We start from the raw sequence: 23,113 nt of genomic DNA on the forward strand, positions 1-23,113 counted from the left end.
CAGAACTTGGGCAACAGACAACTTGAGTGGAATTCAGTTTTAGAACAAGAGGACTGACCCCGCAGGAAGTGTCCACCTCCATTGACAGAAGAGGCCATGGGGTGACTAGATCAGAGAGATCTCTACATTGCAACCTCTCTGAAGCTGAGAGATGCTGGCAGGAAGGGTGGGATTCAGTGTGGTTGTAGACATGCTTCCTGTGTTGGCTCATGCTTTGAAAGCACAGCCCAAGCCCACATGTTGCTTTCTCAGGGCAAAAGCATCTCCAGCATCCCCAGAGGATTCCCTTATTGTTTGATTGCCCTGTCTGCCCTTTATGCATGGCCTTTATACATAAAGCCCTCCATCTAGCACCAGCATCATTTTAGTTCCCCTGGGATATTGTTTGGTCTCAGTCTTGTAACACTGACCATGTGTTGTATATAACTGCTCTGAGAAATGGATGGGATCTACTGAGCTCGTCTAGCTCAACATATAGAACAAGAGCTCCGTGCTGCCTTATGTTGGATTATATCCACACTGCCCAATCAACCCAACGTTCCCTTTGACAGTCCCATGCGCTTTGCATTAATTATTCTTTAGCAAAGCACATGAGTGAACCTTTGGGCAAGCATTATCTTTTCCTTATTCATTCTTCAGGAAGAAATCACTACATTTGGTAGGACACTAATAAGCATGCTTTCCATTTGGCTTAGATAGCTAATACAGAACTACAACTGCAGATGGCTCATGATATTTTCATACTGTGATTATACCACAAACAGAAGATGTCAAGTCCTAGCTTTTCTTCTCTACAAAACCATGCTCTGATACCTGATCAAGCACAAGCTGAGACCCATTTACAGCATTATGAAGAATTATGCTGAATAACTTAAAGAATATTACAAAATCTACAAAGAATATTTTATATTCTAGTGGGACACTAGTGGGAAAACAGAAGTTTAAAAGAAATCCATGTAAGGAAAAAGATGACCTATTTATATTACAGATTTATGCAACATTTTGCTTAAAAGGGATATAATCAAGATAAGAGGAAAATTCAAGTGGTCAAAGAAAACCAAAGTAGTATAACCAAGTTCTGAGCTTGTCTTCTCTCCCCCAACTCAATGCAACTTCAGCTACAACACAGAGGGTGCTAATGTATGTTTATGCAAGGAGACAACCCTCCCATGCATTAAGAAAAAAATCCTCTGAGATACGGTAGTTTCCCTGGAAAAAAAGTCATATATATTCATTCTTGATACCATATCTGATCGCTGTTGGTAGAAAAACTTCAAAGGGAACATTTTTACACTGTAACATCTTGGCTCAAGTTTGCACATAAATCAGACCTATCAGATAAAAGTGAAAATACATTAGACACACTGTTCTACTCTGCTTCCATCTTCTGAACTAGACACAAACTAACAGCTCCAAACTCTTCTTTTCTGATGTTCAAGTGCAGCACATGATCCTATGACATTGGTACAGGTGACCGACTTCTATGTGAAATTCTCTGTACTCCAAAAGCAATATAAGTGGCTACATCAGTCAAACAATCTCTAAACAGCTGGAGGTACATGCATACAAAACATCTACATAACATTCCCACAAGAGGCTGAGGTGATCAGCTCACTGACATTCTGCATTTTTGAGTCATTGCCACACTACCAACCTTTGGACATGGCAGGGAGTTAAACAAGATAATTACTATTATCTGCTACAAGAGAAGTTCTGAAGAATGGACACTGAATATATTTTCTGATCCAAACTAGCTGTGGACAGAACTATCAGTTTGGAGGGGGATTTAGAGGAGGAAAAGGGGGAAACACAGTAGTACAACAGCAAAAAGAATTCCCATATTAGCAGAGTTGTCATTGACTCATCACACTAGATTGGTGGAATCATGTATTGTATTCTGAATCTATGAAATTTATTTTTTTTCCTGTAATAGCAGCATACACATGTTCGACTCTGCTGATTACTATTCCCAATAGCATGCAGCAGAAGACTGAGCACAGCAGGACCTGGAATAAGACAGCACTCTGGAGAGACCAGAACCAGGCACCTCCCCCAGATTTATATACTGCCACATTTTTCAAATTTGACTTTTCAGTCAACCAGATTTCAGCAGTAAAAATGGCAAACAAAGACCCATACTATTTTCCACTGAGCAATGCAGAGGCACAAACACCATCCCATATCAACCCGTTTGGATTACCAAGAACACCAGCAACGGTGGTGCTGGGAACACGCTCAAGACCTGCCCTCAGTAGAGGGAGAGGCATGCCAAAAGCATTACCTGTTCTCCGGGGCGTTTGTGAGCGAGGCCACGATGTTCTGCTCTATGAAGAACAGCATCGAGAGGAGGAATCCCAGCCCCATGGCACTCATCACGGACCCGATGGAGAGAGACCGGACCGGGGCCAGCACGAACAAGCTCTCAGATGGGTTGTAGTTAAATTTGGACACTGGAAAGAGGAGGGGAATGATGTTAAGCTACACCTTCTTATCCAACCATCAGTATGGAGCTGAGTCATGTTTTACCCATGCCATGAACTACGGGGAAATCAACACAGCAAACAAGGTGCGATGTTCTCTGGCATGTGAGAGCCAGAAGGCCACAGAAAATAGGCCCATCTAGCTTCCCTTTTTTTTTTGTTTGCTTTTAAGGTTTATCCCTCTGCTCTCTTAAAACTTGGATACCATCCTGATTTGACAGATTACAGCTAGTTCTAGTGAGGTGTTGCACATATTTGAGAGAAACAAAAGGGAAATTTGTTTTCCCACACAAGGTAAGGTAAGGTATTTTTAGATTAGAAATCCTTAATTCTAACTGTAGACTCCTCCTGATCAGTTAATTTACTCACAGAGGCATTTTTAAAGACTTCCCCATATCCAAAAGCTGTGCAAGGCACTTCAGTATAAATGTGCCCCTTTCTGCCAGTAGAAGAAATCCATCACTAGGGACAAATTGCACATGGCCATGCATCATTTTACAATCCAACTGGATGGAATGACCATCAGAAAAAAGTAATTTCTTTTTTGTTTCCATACATTTCCTCACATCACCCATTCACGTCATCACAGGACAATGCAATTCCTGTCCCCATTATCACTTCCTGATATGGAAAAGTTGATCTATTTGGCCAATGAATGGTGTATCATTTTTAGATTTCCTCGTGTAACTTAGAACTGCCCAGATGCTCTGCACTGTTTCACCTAAATTAGGAAAACGTAAAGTGGAGACAAAGACAGACTGGGATCATCAACCCTATGTCTGTACAACTGGCAGCAAACCTTCCTGCCTACTAATTACCTTGCTGTTTGTTCTTCGCCAGAAATTGTTGATCCTCTTTATTGTAAGAGAGATACATATGTTAGATTACATTGAAATGAAGAGACAGGCTTGAATAATTTTTCCAGAGAAAAAATTTTTTAGCCCCATTTGATTAGGGTTTTGAATGATTTAAATCTAATATTGAGGAAATCAGGGCCTTAAAAAAAACCACAGCATTTAGGAAATTACACAGAAGAGCTGAGATTTTTTTTTAAATAAAAAAAAGCATTGCCAAGAAGTTTTTTCATACACCTTATACGCCTTCCCCCAGAATTTCAGAAAACAACAAGATAACTTACTTTCTATTTCCTTGAAGATATAGGAGCCCACAACAGAGAAAGTCAGAACCGAAATCGGTAGGGCACAGTCAGACAGAATTTCACGGACTCTTGCATGCAAATACGGGCTGTAATTTGAAGACAAAGAAACCCTCATCAACATCACACCGATGGCACAACTGCTCAAACCAGATACTGTTAAAACTAACAAAAGAGTATTCAGTCCAATCTTGCCATTCTAGAGAGACGCTGGGAGTAAAGAATTAAAGTCTTTAATTCAGCCCCAAGTTCTTTAGAATCTAGCCTTTGAAGGTTGATGAAAGTATAAGCAAAACTCAAAAGAAAGGAAACTAAAATGCAAGCTAGAAAAAAGTCCTCCAGCACCAGGGTATTTTTGTGCCTAATTCCCGCTTTTGTTTAATTGCTTACTCAAGCATTTCAAGTGAAGAGTTTTAAAGACAACGGGAGTAAAACCCACATTAGGGTTGGGCACACGATTCCCAAGAGCACAGTGAAGGTATCTTCCCAGTAAACCTTCCAACATCAGTGTGGATTTTGCTCTTACCCCCTCCCACCCCCCAAAATGAATCAATGCCTAATTAGGGAAAGGTACAAGAGTTCTGATGTGAAAAATATGGTTCACTCAAAGCTTTCTAGAAAACACTTGTGACACCAAAACAAATATAGAAGGACATCTTCCAGTGGCTGGACATTTTGTTCTGCTACTAACAGTTGTCAGGTGGCCAGCCAAGTTCATCTCTGGCTTTGGCTTCCATCTCAGCTAATGGAAAAGTTCCACCTGATTGCACTGGGGTCCAAAATTAGAGTCTGAACCACTAGTAATTTCTCATGGGTTATATGAAATAATCAGTATTCTGAGCTCTAAGACTAAAGTAACTCACCTTTTCTTAAACTGATAGAGCGTATGACCAAGCCAAAGGGTACCCAACATCAACATGATACTAAGGACGGCAGTTTCACGTCCATAATGCACATCATGACTGCCTGTTTGATTCTCTAGGGACATGGATCTGCTCACTGATGAATTCATCAAGAAGGTGGTATTGATGCCGAGGCTTGGAATAGCATCAATTCGTGCTTTTTCCAAATAACTGTCTCCTGTGCGCCCATGGTAGTAATATTTCTTAAAAACTGTACAAACAACCAACAGGCAAGCATTAGGATAGGTTTGTGACAATCAAAGCAACTAAAATAATGTGGTTCTTTCTTGCTTGATCATGCAGTACTATTAACGTTCAGCTTTACCAGGTTTATAGCTCTACCCCTCAAACCAGTAAAAACTCAGGAGAGTCGTTTCTTTTACAAAGCCAGCGCTTTACAAATTTATTTTTCAGTTACTTTAACAGGTAAAAGTTGCACTGACCTTAAGCACCAGTTTTGAACTGCAAAGGTTTACAGTGCTCATTATTTATATGACTTTGTCCCCAGCACTGGAATTACTGCTCTGAAGTACAAGTTTAAGTAAAACAGGTCCTTTCTACAGCCTGCTAAACAAATCACATCAGAATCTCTGAAAAAATAAGAACAGGTAAGCTGCCCAGATCCTTAAGTGGACTATACAATGCACAGTAATAACTTTTCTTCTGAGGCTGGTCCAGATTTTAAAGATAATTTAGTGTTTATGATATGCAAAACCTGGCAGAACATTTAAATTTACACTGCAAATAGTCAGAGTTACATAGCATCTAAAGTTAACCTGTAAAAGACTCAGTAATGCCTCTGGAACTGTCCATAAACGCATTAGATTAACTCAGTCATTTATACAAACAATTAACAGTTGTGCAAATACACTCTCATTTGTGAGCATTTAAAGTGTAAATATCTGTTGCATCCCCATTTCTATGGCACTGAATAGCTCCAAGTATACATAAGTGTCATTGGGATGGTTTCAACTCTTTTGGGAAAGAGGAACCTGAGGTACCACAAGGAACAAGCGCATCCAAAAGATGCGAGTTGAGCTTTGCAGCATTGGTACAGCAGGGCTGTGAGATCAGATAGGAGCAGGCAGCATTCCCTCTCCTGCACACCAACGGGAAGACACGAGAGGTAGGAAACAAGCATGTCTGAGCTTTGCAGTTTTTAAGCTTTCTTTGCTTTAGTGAAGATATCCCTTCAAGCATTGCAGAGGGGGAAACTCAAACTTTTGCCACGATTGTCCTCTTCGGGCAAAAGTCCAGGAATCTGAAACTCAGACTGTAATGCTCCTGGTTAACACCCCCTCCCTCCATGCAGCTTCTGAAAACCCCAATCCCCTCACCCTTCCCGTCAGCAACTACAGGGAAAACAGGCAAAACTAAGTCTAAACATCCTTGCAAAGCACAACCGATATTTGCAGACACCTTTGATTTGGCAGAACCACAGAGTTTGGATTACTACCAGTGTGGATCTCATCCTGATGTAAAATATGCTATGTCAAAGTGTCAGAGTGGCTAAACAACAGTAAAAACCCTTCTTATGGCCCTCTTGTACCATCTCTGTTTTTTAAAGTAGTCTAGACATTCACCAAACAGATGGGGTCAATAGGGCATTAAAGCCACAGCAGAAGAGACCTGTCACTTCACATTCAATACCTTTGCACATAAATTTGAGGAATGTTCATGGTTCAGGCTTTACCTTTTCAATCTGCTCTCAGAGGCAGCAAGAAATGAGGAGATAATTGCGTTTTTAATCATGAGAAAGCTTCCCCCAGCGAGGAACGATCCCATTATAAACTCCGTTAGCACTGTGTATATTCTGTATCGCGTGACACGGACGAGGCCGTGCTGTTATTTCCTCCCTGCATCCTCACAGCTGCGTCCAACCAAGCAGTACCCCCACGCCTAGTGTGCAGAAAGGTAAGCTGAGGCGCAGAGCACTGCGCGGTCACTGCCGTGACCCACGCGCCAGCATAAAGCAGGTTGCTGGAGGATTTGCAGTTTCCTGCTCTGAACATTAAAGGACACTTGTCATATCAAAAAACAACAGTAATGGGGGTATTTCCTGGGGATTAACAGATGGCCAGGGCTAAAAACCTCTTCAGTGTCTCAGCTGCTCCTAAGCATTACTAAGTTCAAAGACATGCACAATTACTGAGCGTACGATAAACTGACAGCACACACTACTGTCCAGCTATACAGGATAAATTTTCATGCCTTTGTATTTAGATTTGAATTCAAATGAATAAAAACAGTTTTGATTCTTTTGGGGTTTCTGAACTCCCCACTTCAAGCAGTCCAGAAAAGAGAGATTTAGGACTGAGCACATCTTTGGTGTACTGCATTTAGGCCTGACTAGAGCTACATACACTACATTTCAGTCTACAACTCAGTTCACACCACTTCGAAACCAGGTAGGTTGCTCCACTCAGTCCTGATCTGGGGAAAACTTTCCAACTTAGTTACCGTTTTATTTTAGTTACTGCAACGAGAATGTGTCAAGATGGCTAGGAAGGACCTTTGTCCTGCACTAAAGAGTTTCTATTAAAATATTAAATTCCTGCAGATTCAGTTTTTTATATTTTTTCTTAAATAACAGAAAGCTAAGCGACTCTTATCGCCCAAGTTCAGAGAGGGCTGCAAAGCAGGTAGTACTCTCCCTGAAACACAGCCATCCTCAAGCATAGTGTGCGTTCAAGTTCCCTCCAACAATATTAACTTGTGTTGTTTGCTTCAGCCAGTTCATAGCTGTTTCCTGTAGAGTGCAGATGTCAAGATCAAACAAACACAGCTTAGGTGGCTGGGCCGCAAGCCGAAAACAAAGTGTCACTGGGAGAGTGAGAATGCACATATCCAAATTCCTCTGTACGATATTGCATCCCTTCCCCCTCCTTTCCTGCACGTGCACGGGTACTTTGCAGACCGATGCTATGAACAAACTGAGGAAAACATATCCGAGAGCAGCATGCCCCCTGGCACTGCTAAGGAAGTCTGAACCTCACCATCAGCTGGCTAGCTGCTAATGGGATGCCATCTGACAGCGTGGAGAAGGTACACAGCTTTCTCCTCTAACTGCTCAAGTTCTGAGTGGGAAGAGGCGACAGCAGCAGCAAGCATTACCTTCTGCTACAAAACAGGAGCAGAAGGAAAAAAAAAAGATGGGAGCACTGCTTGGGGCCATGGGGAAACCAGTTGTAGGAGGCTGCATTGGACAGCTAGATTGTTTGGCTCCCAGTCCTTCAGCCCTGTCTGCTCCATGGGTGTCATTGGCCTTTTCTGTTTAAATATGAGCACCTAAAGGGTTTCAAAGTCCTCCTTCTGCCATCCTGGGCTCCCCCAGCATTTTGCTGCTTGAGCCCTACCACATTTGCTGCCCTGAGTAGGCAGCGCACCACGGAGACACTGATCACTTGAGAAGTCAGCAGGTGCACAGTCAGTTGGCAAGGCAGGATATTGTCAGAGGAGAAACAGCTCCTCAATGTTAAGGGCAAGTCCCTTGGCAAAAATGGCCCGAAGAACCAAGTTCTGTCTCCATCTCTACCATGTAACTCTCACATGACACTGGGCAAATCATTTGGGATAAACCCTAGGCCTGCCAGCATCTGCACCCATCTGTCTCTGAAGACCCAGTTTGACCTGAGGTTTCATTTGTTGATATATTGAACACACATACGCAGCTCAGGTCAATGAGAGATGGCAAACAAGCAAAGCATTGACCTATTACCACTGTTCCCTATAAACTGAGCCCTGCCCGAGTACAAGGGAGAATTACACTAGTTACTTCCAGGCTCCTCTCCCATCCCCACTGCAATACTCAAAGTATTACATATATACTCCTGAAAGTCTGGCAGCCAAGATCAATGGATGCTTTGTGCCTTTAACCTGCATCCCAGGGCCACACTACAGGAAGGCATCTCTCTACTTCACAAAAGTGCTGTGACCTTCTATAATTTTTAGAGCCCTTGAATATTTTGGTGAGCAACACCTCAGCGCCCCAGGGAAATGGTTCAGTGCATCCAGAACAGGGCACTAACAGCACACACCAAGTAAACAGAACTACGTATTGAGCACTGAGAAGGCAAAACATTGCAGAACAGTTTCTCCTTCTCCAGGCTTTGTCTGGGAAAGATATTTGGAAAAACACAGGTGTTCTGCAGGGAAAAACACTGATTGCACAATTAAAGCATATTCCCAAGAAGCCAATTAAGGATGCTCAATAAAGTCAGGAAACATCTCACTTAAAACTGCTTTGCAGTGTTAAACCTTCTCTTTGAAGGTGTTCTCTTTGCATGCAAGGCACCATAAAGAGCCAAGTCCGATGATCTGGAAAAATGAAGGTTTTGCTCAGCATGGTTAGGTATGTCATGAAGGATTCCAGGACATAGCCCAGACATTGGGCTTTTGGACAATTGATCATAAAACAAGGAAGGCAGACTCAACCAATTCCTTGTCAGGATGAGCAGAAAGACTGCCATCTGCATGCCATTTCTGCTAAAGGCTTTTATCCTCAAATATACCTCCTGCAATTCCTGATCAGAAGGCAGAAAGTTGCCAGAGATTAGTGCGTTAAACCCCACTTGTTCTCAAAGGTGTACATCCAGAAGTTAAGCCACAAATAGGAACCGAGTGGCTGGAAATGGCAGAATTGCTTTAGGACCATGCTGGCAGGCCTCACCATCTTTGCACTGCCTTACAGGAGAAGTCTCCAGAGCTCATAAAAATGGGTAATCTCAACCCATCTCAACTGCCCTCTGCATATGGTCACAGATTTAATAATCTGATAAGGAAAGAGGTCTGACCTGCATGGATCACATTAAATCAGACTGCATTTTTTGGTCAAGAACCCAGGTGGGTCAGCAGGACAAATTAGTATCAGGGAAAGACTTTTACAGCACCATCAATATGGGTTATCCATTTGGTAAGTTAAGACCTTATCTTAACTAATGAATATTAGAGCTCATAGGAATTCCACATATCCAAATAAACTGCTGGCACAAGGCTGCTTCAGTCTCATGCACTTTGATCTTTTCTAGAAGACCCTGAATGAACACAGAACAAGCAAGCATCACATGTATTTTCAGCCTCATGTTTCCCTTTAACAACTAAGTTAAGCAGATATCTGAAATGAAGAACACCACTGCAAGACTTACCTTTAGTAATGCCTTTGATGGCATCAAACACAAACGTGATGGATATAAAAAGTGCAATAATTTCTTCTGTTGACCTGTGGAAAAATCCCATGAATTAATATAGCTATTAGCAGAATCTGCATTCAACTTCATTCTAAGGAAATCAGCATATTCATGCACTGACATGAAAATACACCAATTTTAGACTCCAACTCAGAAAACAAAACCCAGTGAATCTTTAAAAGCTTCTTTCGAGCTGGAACAATAAGCTGAAATGATACTAGCCTCATCTCGTAAAATACATTTTGTAGCAAGTTTATAATTAAAGAGCTTGTTGGAATGTATAATTTTTCCATTTTCTGAATAATCTGATCAAAATATGACTTCTTGAAAATAGCTACCTTTTAAAGAGCTTCATCAGAAGACTGAAATTAAAGAGGGAGTACATCACAAGGAAAAAGCTGTTCCACAGTCCAATCCAGGCATAGAAAGCACTAAAATCCAAGTTGTAGTCATCACAAATTCCTCGGATGACTGCAAAAAACAATGAAGCATTCACATGTCAGATTAAGCTTTTGTCATGACCATCCCGAGATTCCTATCTATTTGATGGCAAAAAGAACCATTTTAAGACTGAGCCCTGCTGCACCAACCTATTCAATGGATATAAGCAAACCAGAGTCTGGAATCATCCTGAGCACTGAATAAGGCTTGTGATAGAGTAATGCCAGCCAGACCCCACACATTTTCCTTGCGCCTGCGTGCACGAAACAGACACTGGACCAATCCAAACAGATTTTTTTCCCCACCCCTAAAGACAGGGTGACAAGCACTTGGAAAATACCCTCCCATGCTGCTCAAAGCATCTCTTCTAGGGAGCAAGTCCATGAAATCAACTCCTGGAATTTGCCTTACTGGACCTACTGATATTTCATGGTGCTGTTGATCAGGGGTTTTCATATCTGTTTTTGCACTGCACGCAACCAGTCATTGCATTGCTGGCTAAGAGCTCATGTCTTAAAGCTCCCAAACTAGCCAGAGCTCATCTGACTTTCTAGAGATATTAATTGAAGTTTGCTCCTTTATACCTCCGGCTCACAAAACTCAGCTTGCAACCACAGCTGGAAATCCACCTATCACACCTTATTAGACCAATAAGGAATCCTTGTTTCAAGGCTCTTATCCTCAAGGTGGTTAAATACAGCCACACAAGAAAACCAGATGAAAAGTTTCCTCCCTGAAGCAGAAGTGCTTATTCCCCTGAAATTGTTTTTCTGTACAAGATGATTCCATTAGAAATCAATGTTCTTTAACTAAGTCTGCATCAGATTCCTCCCTTCTCCCTCAACACCAGAAGCAGCCCCGATTTATTAAAAAAGCAACTAAAGCTCTCACAGGATTGCACTTTTTTGTACAAAGTCCCATTCCACTGATTACAATCACACCAGCCCCCAATGTATGCATTCAGTAAACTTACCATTAATGTAGAGTGCTAAAGGAGCTGTAGTTAGGAGTACAACTAAAGGTTGCCCTGAAAACAGCGCATAAAGCAGCCCTCCGATGCACTGGCCGACGATTGTCTTCTGCACATCTACAAGTAATCGGAAAGGATGGTAAATACAGTTTTTAAACCAATGCCACTCTGACCGAGAAACACTGTATTCACAAGGCATAAAAGCCAACCGCTAACGACTAACAGCAATATTTAAAGGCGAGACATTCTGAGAATAAGCAGTGACCCTTTGCCAGCAAACTTGCACCAATAGTTTAGGACGCAGTCAAGATTCACAGATGTTGAACTTCGAAAGTGATTTTTTAAAACTATAAAACCTCAAACAGGCTTTGCGGAGACCTTCAGGACAAGATTTCAACCAAGAGTCCTATGAACTGTAATAGCAGCATAAACGGCTTCAGTGCTACAGCTAGAACAGCACAAGGCTTCATGCACTATACCAGGTGCTTGGATACTGGCACTCAAATTCAGATCAAAAGCAGAGGAGCTACCAGAAAAAAAGTTGCAGGCAACTCCTGCATAGCTATGAAACGCAGGATTATTTAAAAACTAATAGGGTACCTCTGTATTTTTCAGTCAGATAATACTCTGAAAAGTATGTGTAATTTTCCAGCTCATCTGAAAGAGTCATGAATGTAACAGTGAGAAAGGCCTTTGGTGATATTTACTTCAAAGAAAATTATCAAAACTTTATGTGTCTAACCAAATTGAACACATGGGATCTTAAAACAGATGCACAAAATGGACAAACTTACCAATAGCTCCTCTGGTGTTTTCATCGTTGAGTGACCCAAATGCAATAGATGGAAGGAGGCAGGCAAAATACAGAAAGATCATGGTTGTGATATATTTTCCTATAGCCTTGTTGTTTCCAATAACACCTAGCATAAACCAAAACAAAAGCAGTGTTAGTACTGCACACTTCCCCGGCATTAAAACACTGCTCAAAACAGCCATATCACCATTAGTTCTTTCAACGCTGAAAGGCAGAAGTGTAAATTCAGTCTACACTTCTGTGTAAAAGAGTACTTGGATACACGGTCTATAAGCAGCATATACATGGACAGCATTGATGCAGCAGCTGGAAAGTTCTCTAGGCAAGTAGAATAATTAATAGACAAAGCATCTTGCCACATATCTCTATCTAGAAAACATTGAGGGATATTCTTGGCAAGGAGAGAAGTGATTCAGGAAGAGAGAGTGAACTGGAGATAAAATAAGAACTGCCAAAAGCCTAAAGGTAGAACAGTTCTTATCTGAGGGATATGGGGGGAAGGGGAAGGGAAAGTCTTAAATATATAGGTAATTTTGAACATTTGCTTTTGCACAACCATGCTCTTCTGTTCATCTGGGACCAGAACTGGAAGCACCAATGTGCCACCAGACTGCTTCAACAGACATCTCTGGCATCATCAGAACAGGAAATACTAGAAATCTTTTGTTAGGTTTTGCCAGCCCAAAAGGTTTGGAAGAAGATCAAAACAGAGGTCATAAGTTTAGGATTTATAAATCCCCCCCACGCCCTGCCTTTTTAATACCAACTTTGTAGGTATTCTGTGCTATACCCCTAGTTAGCTTTGCGATGCTTGCTTGTCTTTTCGACTCATGATGCTCTGGGCAGGAAAACATGAAGTATTTCATTTTTCCCTAGGCAGAAATCTGAGGTTATAGGCTTGAATCAATAATGTGCTATGCCGAGCCAATTAGTGCTAGCAGACTTACAAAAACAAATAGAACAAGAGGTCAGGAATGCGTACATTAAGGGTTTTACTTCAAAAAAAAGCCCTTCTGAAAGAATGGCTTCTTTCTTTTCCATCCACTCACCCCACCCCCCCATCTCCATCGGAAAAACACACCAGGCCAAAACAAAAGTAGCCAGAAAGGGAATTAAAGTGTCATAACATGAATTTAAGGGCCTCTGAAGTAGCTTCCCGTCCTTTTCCTGTTTTCAGGCTGATGTCCATCCTCAGTGAGCTCATATCACATTGCAAGAGAAAGGATGCGAGATGGCAGGAGCTGATACTGCCCGAGGAGAACGAGCTGTTTTACTGAACAGCCTTTTTAGAGGATACGACAGACCTCCTTTTCAAAAATCCTTGTAACAGCCTTTGATCTGCCTGTGCTACCATCCTTGATGGTGCCCCCCATGAGACTCTTGGGCAGATGTGGAGCTGCTCAGTGTCCCTTTCCGGAAGCCACTTGAGCAGTTAACTCCCATGCAGCATCTGACCCTACTCCCAAATGCCCCCCAAGCCTTTGCTAGCATCAGTCCATTGCCTAGGGAGCTAGGCTTCAATGAGCTGAATCAGAGAAGGAAGGGCATTGCATCCGAGGCTCTTGACGCAACACTCAAAATCTGAGCATTACCACAAAGGTGACTGTATAGCTGGTGTGAAAAGCAATCACTCAGTGACTTTGGGATCTTATCTAACATCTGTTTTCTGCACCATCTGCAGTGCAGAGATAAGGGCATCTAGGAGAACGCAAAACCCCAAATCAGATGGTTTTCAATGATCAACCAACCAGATGAGTAGGACATGTTGTGATGGGTCCATTCTCAGACATGAGAGGAACAGACATGGATAGGACTTCTCATGCTCAGCGTCCTTGAGGAAAAAAGTGGGGGGTTGAAACATCACAGAAGACATCTCAAGCATGCAAATGTGAGCCTGACCTTCCAGGAGTCATGGGACCAGTTGTTGTAAGGCAGATTCCTTTCAGTTTATTGTGAAGATTCAGAAACCACAGAACACATTCCTGACCACTCTTGGCAACCACAAGGTCTGAAATTTACTTCTTACAGATGAAAAGTTCTCATGTGAGCTCAAGTCCAATAGCTGTGGGCTCCTCCCTCACACTCCCAAGTGCCCAGAGACCTTTAGAGAAGATAAAAGACTTGGCAGAGCCAACAGTGGACAAAATGGTAGTTTTACAAGTAGAGATTGTCACATCCTTGTCAGAGTACTCCACACAGCTCTGCTTTTTGGACAAAGGACTCTTTCCAAGAGGAAAGGTCAGAGGCAGCAGTGATTGAAACCTTTGGAAACATTCATAAAAAACAAAAACACACCACACTTCTGGAACAAGAGAAGCAACAAAGTTGATGCTCATTTGCTGAGCATAGAACGGTTTGTAAGAGATGAGGTGCTTCCTAGAAGACATGCAGGTAGATAAGCCACATTAAGAGAGGGTGGGAGGATGGGAGAAGCCTTGAAGTTCATCATAAAAGCTCATGTGTGGATTTGAGTTTCAACTTCAATCCTCAAAGCAAGCGTTACAGCAGGAGTGATCACTGATCAGAGGTTCTTATGTAATATCATGGCTGGGCCCAAGTTTTCCAGTAAAAGCTATCATTGTTTTCAGTCCATAATCTGCCAGATAAGATCTGAGGAATACAGAGTCCTTTCTCGTGGGCACTGAAACTCACTTTGCAATGGAGACAACTATAGCAAATTGAACATACCCTTTCACAAACATGAGCACTCTTTAAAATTAAATCATGAGCAAATACTGAGTCCTACACAGACTCATCTGACACTACCACTAAATCCGAGTGTTAGTCACAATATACCTTTTTGCCTTCTTAAAGTCAACATCTGGATAAATATTTTCAAGGGCTATTTGCAATCCAGAGACTGACACTACTTCATTTAAAAGAAGGTGAGCTGCATTATGACAGTACTTCATCTGCAGCAGGCTCATAAAGCCTTTGAAAAATGTGTCACTAACTGCACAATGTAAATTTGTAGCACAAAAATCAACTCACAGTCCAGCTGTGAAATTTGAGTAGCTATTACAGATGAAATCCCTTGAAATTAAGGTACATCTACACATTGAAATGGAAAGTAATTATGTTCATCAGTATAACAGTTCTATTTTACTTGCTTTAATTTTTGAAAAGCCTTAGTTTTTAAGGAAGATGTTAAAGTCTCAGAACACTAGAGCATTACTGGCCTCACTTTGCTTGATATTCTACACCAAGAAGTTAATGACCAAGAGACTCAGCGGCTGGGAAAAGAGTTCCTTAAGCCTACTAATAGTACATTTACTGAATCAAAATTGAGACAGACGTTCTGTGAAATGTCTGACTATTAATGTTCCTTCCCAATTCTCTGAAATATCTAGTGCAAAACAAGTTTAATTATAGTGATATGCACCACACTGTCAAGACCACACCTATTAAAACCCCAATTTAATAAAAAACCACACCCACACTTTTCTACGGTAGAAACCTCACAGTAAGGATAGATGTTCATAGATTTGAACTCAAAAAAAAAAAAGCAAAGAGTTAGACTTCTGCTAACGCTTTCAAGCTGGGCTTTCACATGTTAGTAGCTGCTGGACTCTGCCCAGTTTTCTTAAGATGAACAGAAGATTAATCTTCCAAAGTACTGTGAAGATTAAATCCTAAAGTACAACAGATGAGACTACTTAAAGAATTTAGCCAGAAAAGGAAATCCCCTCTTACTGATTTTTGGGCAGAGAAACCATGCATGTGCTCAGACTTAGGAAGTCTGAAGAAACAAGAATCAAGGGCCCAGAGCTTCAGCTTCTTCCTTCATTTCTTTCAGTCCATTTCCCATGAACTGCTATTCTCTTGGAAGCATATTCATAGTTAAAAAAAAAAAAAAAAAAGCTTTTATGCATCTTCAATGCATTTCCTTGCAAAAGAGACTTAGAACAGAACTGTGAACACCCAGGTCATAATGCCCCAAAGCATCCAACAAGTCAGTCCTCAAACGGGCTTTGAACCTTTACACCAAGGTGACATTCAGGAAGGAAGAGCTCCCCCCATCATCTGACCTAGGGCTAGAGAGGCCCAAGAGAAGGGAAAAAGGGCATCTCTAAACCCTTTTATTTCTTCTCCACAAAAAATGTACTCCTGCTAAGTAAGGCAGCTAGAGCAAACAGGTCAGGAAAGGTTCAGGATACACCACAGCAGAGCTGCAGTCAACATTTCTGCAGGTTTAAGCTCCATGCTACTCAGGTGGCTAGAAACACAAAGCTTGCCTTGCAAATCACATTTACCCCAGCACCTTTAAGCCCTTCCTTCTAGCCATGCCCACATTACAGGGTGCTTCAGGGACCTCCTCCCTGCAAACCACCAGCACCACCAAGACAGGAGGACTTTGCTTGCACATGTGTGTGTGTTATTCACATGGGCTGGTTACAGACCCTCTGCAGGACCAAGGACAGAGAGGAATTCACATTTTCATTTGAGCTATTCACACACCAAGATGCACTGAGGACAAGGGTGGGGGAAGAGAACCTCAGAGTAAATCTCAGCTCTTTCAGACAGGGAGGAAGAAGTGAAACATGCAAACCCAGAAAGGGTCCAGTGTTGAAGCTCACCACAAAAACCCCAGACACCTCAGAATTTCCCCTGGATGTTCCAGACACTACATACATAAGCATTTATGGTGTATTCCTCTGTGTTATAGCAGGAAATATGCAAAGAGTAAAGGTATTAACTTTAAGCAGTTGCAGGAAACTTGTAGCAGAGCCCAGGCAGATTCTGCACCCTCATTCAAACCAGTCTCTCAAGATCTGAAAGTTTCAGGAAGCTCCTAGTGTTCATTCTAATTTTAAAGAGTAATGATATAAATACACAAGTGTCCTGCACCTATTGACAGGCTCAGGATGAAGTGCTGCACAGAAAGTTTAAGAAAGCAGAATCCCATAAACAAGGGTTGCAGTCATTAATAGGAGACTACACAAATTGTCTTAATCCCAACTTTAAGGGAAAATTAGTTTTTCTTAGTTCAGCACAATCCAAGTTTTTATCTTCAGATGCTCCTGCTAAGAGACACCTATCACAAGACACCCACACCAAAGTCTTAGCAGCAACAGCTTAGAAAACACTTCCTTGATCTTTGTACATTGTTGCAGAAGCCAAACCGCAGTAAAACACACAAAACTTCTATAATCTAAAGCAGACCTAAGCTTGATAAGTTTCTAACCTGAACAGAAAAGCAACAAAACCACCCCAAAACACACACAGGTTTTAAAGATTACTCCTTTTGCCCTCCCAAGTCATAAGGGCTAAGGATAGTTTAATGGCCAACTTTGCTCAGTGTAAGACAGACCAGACACACAAGAGTCCCACTGACAAAACACTTCCTGCCCTACAAAAACCTTTGTTATTCATCTCCCTGCTCTAATTGGTTTATCTGTCTAAACCAAAGCCTCAGGATGCTTCTCAGACTGAAGATTTAGAGGCTCCAAACATTTAAAAAAAAAGCATCTTTGTAACAGATCTCTGATGATGTACGTGGTTGTCTGGAGAACAGATATTTGGATAGCTTAAGTCCCCAGTGTTCTAGTACACTGCTGCTTTGAGATGGTCCAGGAATTTCACATTCCTGATCACCTTCATTCTTGGTGGTTTACAGCAGATGCTTAACACTCCATGTGGTTTTCATTCCATGCAGATCCTTAAAGAATTCATCTTATTTTCTGATTCCTGTGAAGTGGCACATACTAACTTACTTTTTTTTAAATCCTGCTCTCCTCATATTCTGCATGAAAGAGCACAACCGCTATAAGGCAAGTACTTCACACTGAGTTGCAGTAGTTCTTGAGTTTATGTCTCCAGTTCTCCAGAAATTGTATAATGATGGACAGATACCTTTTAATATACTTTCACATTTTATACCAAAACAATTCTCCAGAATATTTGTCATATTGGATTCTCAGTATGACAATATTTCATCACTTCAGTGATGCAACAGCAGATGCAACTGTGGGGAAGACTGGAAGCAATTTACAAGTTAGTTGATCCACACACTTCATTTAGGCTAAGCCTGGTCTGCTATATACATTGGTTCCTGGGATCCCTCTGGGGAAAACTTGCTAGCCTGGTCATAGCCAACAGTCTCAGGGCCAAGTTAGGCATGCACAGGTTGCTTAGGACGTCTACAGACCAAGAACAAGGACCCCAAAACGTACTTCCAACTCCGACAGGACCATGGCATGATGCATACACGCCTGCAAACTTGTTGCTGCTGTACTCGGGATGCTGACAGTCATAGGCAGAGCAAGCAGATACTGCTCTGGCTCAAAGTGCGTGTGGGTCCCCACAGTATGCTACTCCCTGAAGAAGGATCTTGCAGCACTTCCCTTCTGAACTGCTTCACTATCCCTTTAAAAGGGATAGTTTGACACTTCAACAGCTCTACAAAGCAATAGCCATGGAGATGAAGCATCCTGAACCCATTTCAGAGGTGTGCAAATTAGGGGCTCAAGTCCCATGCCAGATCTGGTGTTAACAACACACAAAACATGAAATAATGTTGTGTTTTCAGACTCCTTACTGCTATCCTGAAAATAATTTCTTGTCCCCTTTCCTCCACAGGACAGGCCCACAGTCCCCAGAGAATTTAGCCGTAAGGGCTCAACCTCAAATGGAACATGCCCTCCTTTCACCTCAAGCATCTTTGAAATAGCTTCATTCCAGCAGTTACAAAACACCTGGAGAAAACATCCAGTGCTCAATCATCACGCTCAGCGAGAGGCTTGGCCTGTTTTATTCTTTCCAGAGTAGATGTTCGAAAGCTATAACCACAGGCCACTGACTGCAAAACACATTGTGGTAGGTGAAGTTGCCACCTCACAGCACTTCCAGCCAACAAAGTTGGCTTTGCACGTGAAGCTTCCACCCTGGGACACAGAGCTCAGCAATTCCCCCAGACAGACAGAGCATCTCCTCCAGCACAGCAGCTGACTGCTATGCACCTCCACTGGTGCAGCAGTTTGTGTCGAAACAGATGAGTCGAGGACACATCTGCACCCCAACCGCACTGGCTCTCAGCTTGGCACATGAGCTTAAGCTGCTGAGGAAGGTGGCTTTGCGCTAAAGCACTTATCTGTAAACAGGGTTTGGACGTGCATGCTGTTTTCTCATGCTGACTCCGAGGGTGATAACCCTTCACGGAGGCACAGGGGAGAGTGCAGGGACGATCACATCTTGAGCTATGGAGGATTTAACAGCAGAAATGTGCTTGACAGAGCCCTGGGATTCTCCCTGTCTATGCTGTACATCACTATTTTACGCAAACTTTTTGGTTTTGATTTCAGATACTTGAATATATTAACAAACTCCCAAATAAGCTGTAAGAAACTGAATGTGTTTCGATGTCAGGCTGAGGCTTTATAACTATGGTTTGCCCCGAAGACTCATTATAACCTTTAAGAATTTCTGAACGTAAAAGTTTAAGTGGAAAGGGAAAAAGTGACTCTTAAAATTGATATGGCCATCGTGGGAGCTATATAAATCCTGAAACTCGAGGCTCGATATAAACACTGCATTGCTGCTTCTGCACTCTCACTACAGCAGACAAACTATATCCTGTTTTTAAAAGGCACCAAGCTGAAGCTACTGCAGCTCGGGTTTTGTCTGAGCATTAACTCCCACAGCATCACCCCAATCACTATTGACATTGGCTTGCAAATATAGCAGGAAGGGTCTATTAGGCAAATGCTAATTCAGTTGCAATAAGTTGATCTGTGTCTGCACATGACAATAATCAATCCATTTAATCACCTCATTGCTTAATGAGAATTAAAAACATCTACATACAGCTAACATCTTCATTAAGGGAACACTGCAAGCTTCTTATCTATGATATGTCATGTTACCTATTTATAGGCTTTTATCAACATATTCTTTTAAATGAGAAATAAGAGTGCTATTACACATATCAAAGAGCATATTCAATGCACACTGTAAACAGGACATCATATCACAAAAATTCAAAATCAGGCCAATGCTTCCATAAACATTGGCCAACATACCGTCAGTGAAGTCCAAAGCGTACACTGGAAGTCTTCGTGCAATGTCATCAGAAATCCCCTTGCCAACATTGAGAAACTCATGCAACTAAAGAAAGGAAGGAAGTGCTGTGTCAGTTTAAAGGCTCATGTATTGTTAAAGAGATTAACCTCCTTATTCAATACTGATAGGAGCAAAACTGGTCATTTTGAATAGGGCATTCAAATCAGATTTTGTAATGATAATAAAAATAAACCCTTCACATTTCAATAGCAATTTATATCCTCCGAAGCATTGTAAGAAGAAAAAGAGTACCCATACAGTGGTATTTTCCTCCCTTTCTTCCCTCCCTGCTCCCCCTCCCTATTCATATCCCTGCTTCACAGGTGAGGGAGTTGATACAGAACATGGAAGCGACCCTCCAAAAACACCCTTGGCCAACAACAGGATTAGATTTTGAGGGCTGAGTAATGCCTAGGTACCCACAGCATCCACACTGGGTCAGAGCTGCCTTCCCACCCCTCCAGCCAACATCTTCCTCTTCAGATGCCACCAGGCAAACTCTTCCCCAAATTCATGCAAAAACTCTGGGAGAAGATCTCTATGAGGAGCACTCTCCCTCAACATCTCCACAAAGGGGAAAGATCTCAAACCAAAATAGTAAGGCAACTGTCTACCCCTCAAGCTCCATTGAAAGGGAATATGCTGGAATGACTTCAGATAATCAAGTCTTAACTTCTGTCCATAAACAAAACAAACACCCCCCACACACAGTAAGATTGCTATGAAGGGGTTCCCAAAAACCTGGCATGTTCCCTTTTATTTCTTGTTTGGAGACCTGCAAGGTACAAATATGTTTACAAGATCTGATGTGCACCACAGGCAATACGAAGGTTTTTAGAAATACACAACAGCTGTTATTGACTTATAGCCTCCCAAATCTCACAACTAGATCCTTAAGGAAAACACATTGAAAGCATCAGAGTAAGCAACACTTGCAAATGAGGCACCTGCCAACATTTTTTTTTTTTCCTATCTTCAACTCAGTATAAATACTACTCCAAAAAAAAAAAAAATCAAATGCACCTTTTACAGCATTAATTACCCCAAGCCAACTCACATGAAATATTTCGTGTTTCTTGCAGACCTGGACATAGAATATGTACAACCTCTGCTGAAGGGTGTAACAGGAAAGGGAAAAAAAAATCACAGATCCAATACCTATGCCAACAAACTGACTCAACACAGCACAGACAGATCTTCCTAACTCTTTGCCTGGCCTACGAGCTGTGAAGTCTGACAGAAACTACTGCTTTATGAAGGACTTAATGCTACTGTGTTCATTTAACAGACTACACAGACTCACCTTTCCTCATGGGACTCACCTGCCTTGCAGTGCCTGGAAGTTCAGAGCCATACCACAAAGTAAAACCTCAAACCCACATCAGAAAACAAAACCCCTGCGTCAGAGACAATACACCCCTGCCAGAGCAACCAGAATTTTAGGTGCAAAAGATCGCTCAGAAGACCAACTCCTTTGTCAGTCATTATCACGTCTCTTATTTCAGCTACTTGAATCAATTCAGTTTCCATTAGCATGTTGCCAATATACTTGTATTTCAAGTCTCTACCCCAAACAGTCTGACAATCTTTCCGTATAAACTTCTAGAAAACAAAACAGAAGTCTACACCCCTTTAGTGGTGGCACCTCTCTCATGGCCCCATCTGTAGTCCTCTCAATGCAACATGCTGGTACTGGGTGGCTTGCTCCAGAAGGCCTCTTTCCCAGAGCTGCATCCCCCCCCCACCAGGCTAAAGTCTGATTAGCCTTTGGAAACCACAGCTCAGGTACACAACACCACCTCTTTCAAGCTGTAAGTCCTTCTAGTACTTTGTGTTGCTGCTAATAGAGGTGGGGGTAGAAGGCAGCAAAAAGGAGCACAAAAAACCAAACCAGCTTGCTCAAAATTTATGAAACATCCACTCTCCATTTTACAAACTCCCTCAAGTCTCTTGCCATAAACTGCTATTGTTCAGGTCAAAGCAAGAGGCTAAGTCAGTCCTATGAATTACACAAACAGAAAATATCTGATCCAAACGCTGACCCCTTTTCTCAGCCCTCACCTAAAATAGTGGGGGTTATAGCACGAAAATAGTATGACTGTTTCACATGGCACATGGCCACACAATCCTCTCTCCTGCTGACACAGAACCCTCTCAGCAAATCCACACCTCTATCATGCAGGCAGGTATAACACGGCCACAAACCGCAGCTAGAAAGCCTCAAAACTGTTAGCGCCTTCTCCACTAACAAAGTCAAAATTGAATGGCTCAGTAAGAGGACTTTAGGCAAGACACCATGCTCGCAGCCATAATTACGTCAGCCTGAAATGTCCTCCAAGATGAGCCAAAGCAGACTTACTGTTTGCTTGTAGGCACAGAACACAACTGTGTCATACCCCCTTCAACGTTTTAGCAGAGGTAAAAACGAGCACTTGCAGAAGAATCTCACACAAATGCATGGTGTTTGAGGCCTATTTCTCTCCTGTCACTGCAGGATGAGTGGAAAAAGGGAGGCAGAAGGTAATCTTCAGGCTACCAATAGACTTTACTCCCTCACTTGTATAATACAGTAGCTCCAGATTAGGGTATTTGTTTCACTTGGGGGTGGTTCACAGGTTGTAATTACACCCTAGTCTCATATGAGTTAGTTACCACATTAAGTGCTTCCTTTCTTGCAGTCTATCACACAGAGCAGGCAAAGAGGGTGGACTACTGGAGATGGTTCTCATATGAACTGATGAATGCAGAATAATGACCCCAAATCAACTTCACTTCTCCAGACAAAGCTTTGTTTGCCAAGAACATGGAAAGATATCTCCATACCAGCTCTTAAGATCTATGCTGGCAAACTCACTTAGGGCAGTGGAAGCAAGTTCTTCCAAGAGACATCAGAAAGCACAGTTACTACCATGTCTGAATCTCCTGAGACTGAAGGAGAAAACACACATAAAAACAAGGACTGACCAAGTCAGTAAGACTAAGAACAGCCATTGCCAAGAACAAGCACTACAGAAATGGGCAACGCTATTTACAGGACTGTCTCAGAGCAGTCAAAGGTCCGCCTGGCCAAGACTTCTTGCCAAGCTAGACATAAGGAACACTTCTC

General features: G+C 42.1%; 1 protein-coding gene across 1 annotated transcript in view; it reads right to left on the bottom strand.

The window, feature by feature from the left end:
* SLC4A11 (solute carrier family 4 member 11) overlaps positions 1-23,113 on the bottom strand; it is a 95,586-nt gene that overhangs the window by 14,295 nt on the left and 58,178 nt on the right. The window contains exons 10-17 of the mRNA XM_067297217.1: positions 19,968-20,052; positions 11,930-12,055; positions 11,139-11,252; positions 10,063-10,195; positions 9,683-9,756; positions 4,500-4,749; positions 3,619-3,725; positions 2,282-2,450 (exon numbers count right to left, since the gene is read on the bottom strand). Coding sequence (XP_067153318.1) covers positions 2,282-2,450; positions 3,619-3,725; positions 4,500-4,749; positions 9,683-9,756; positions 10,063-10,195; positions 11,139-11,252; positions 11,930-12,055; positions 19,968-20,052 — 1,058 coding nt within the window. The remainder of the gene's footprint in view (positions 1-2,281; positions 2,451-3,618; positions 3,726-4,499; positions 4,750-9,682; positions 9,757-10,062; positions 10,196-11,138; positions 11,253-11,929; positions 12,056-19,967; positions 20,053-23,113) is intronic.

This window comes from Apteryx mantelli, chromosome 5, assembly GCF_036417845.1.
Source record: "Apteryx mantelli isolate bAptMan1 chromosome 5, bAptMan1.hap1, whole genome shotgun sequence".
NCBI classification, from domain to species: domain Eukaryota; kingdom Metazoa; phylum Chordata; class Aves; order Apterygiformes; family Apterygidae; genus Apteryx; species Apteryx mantelli.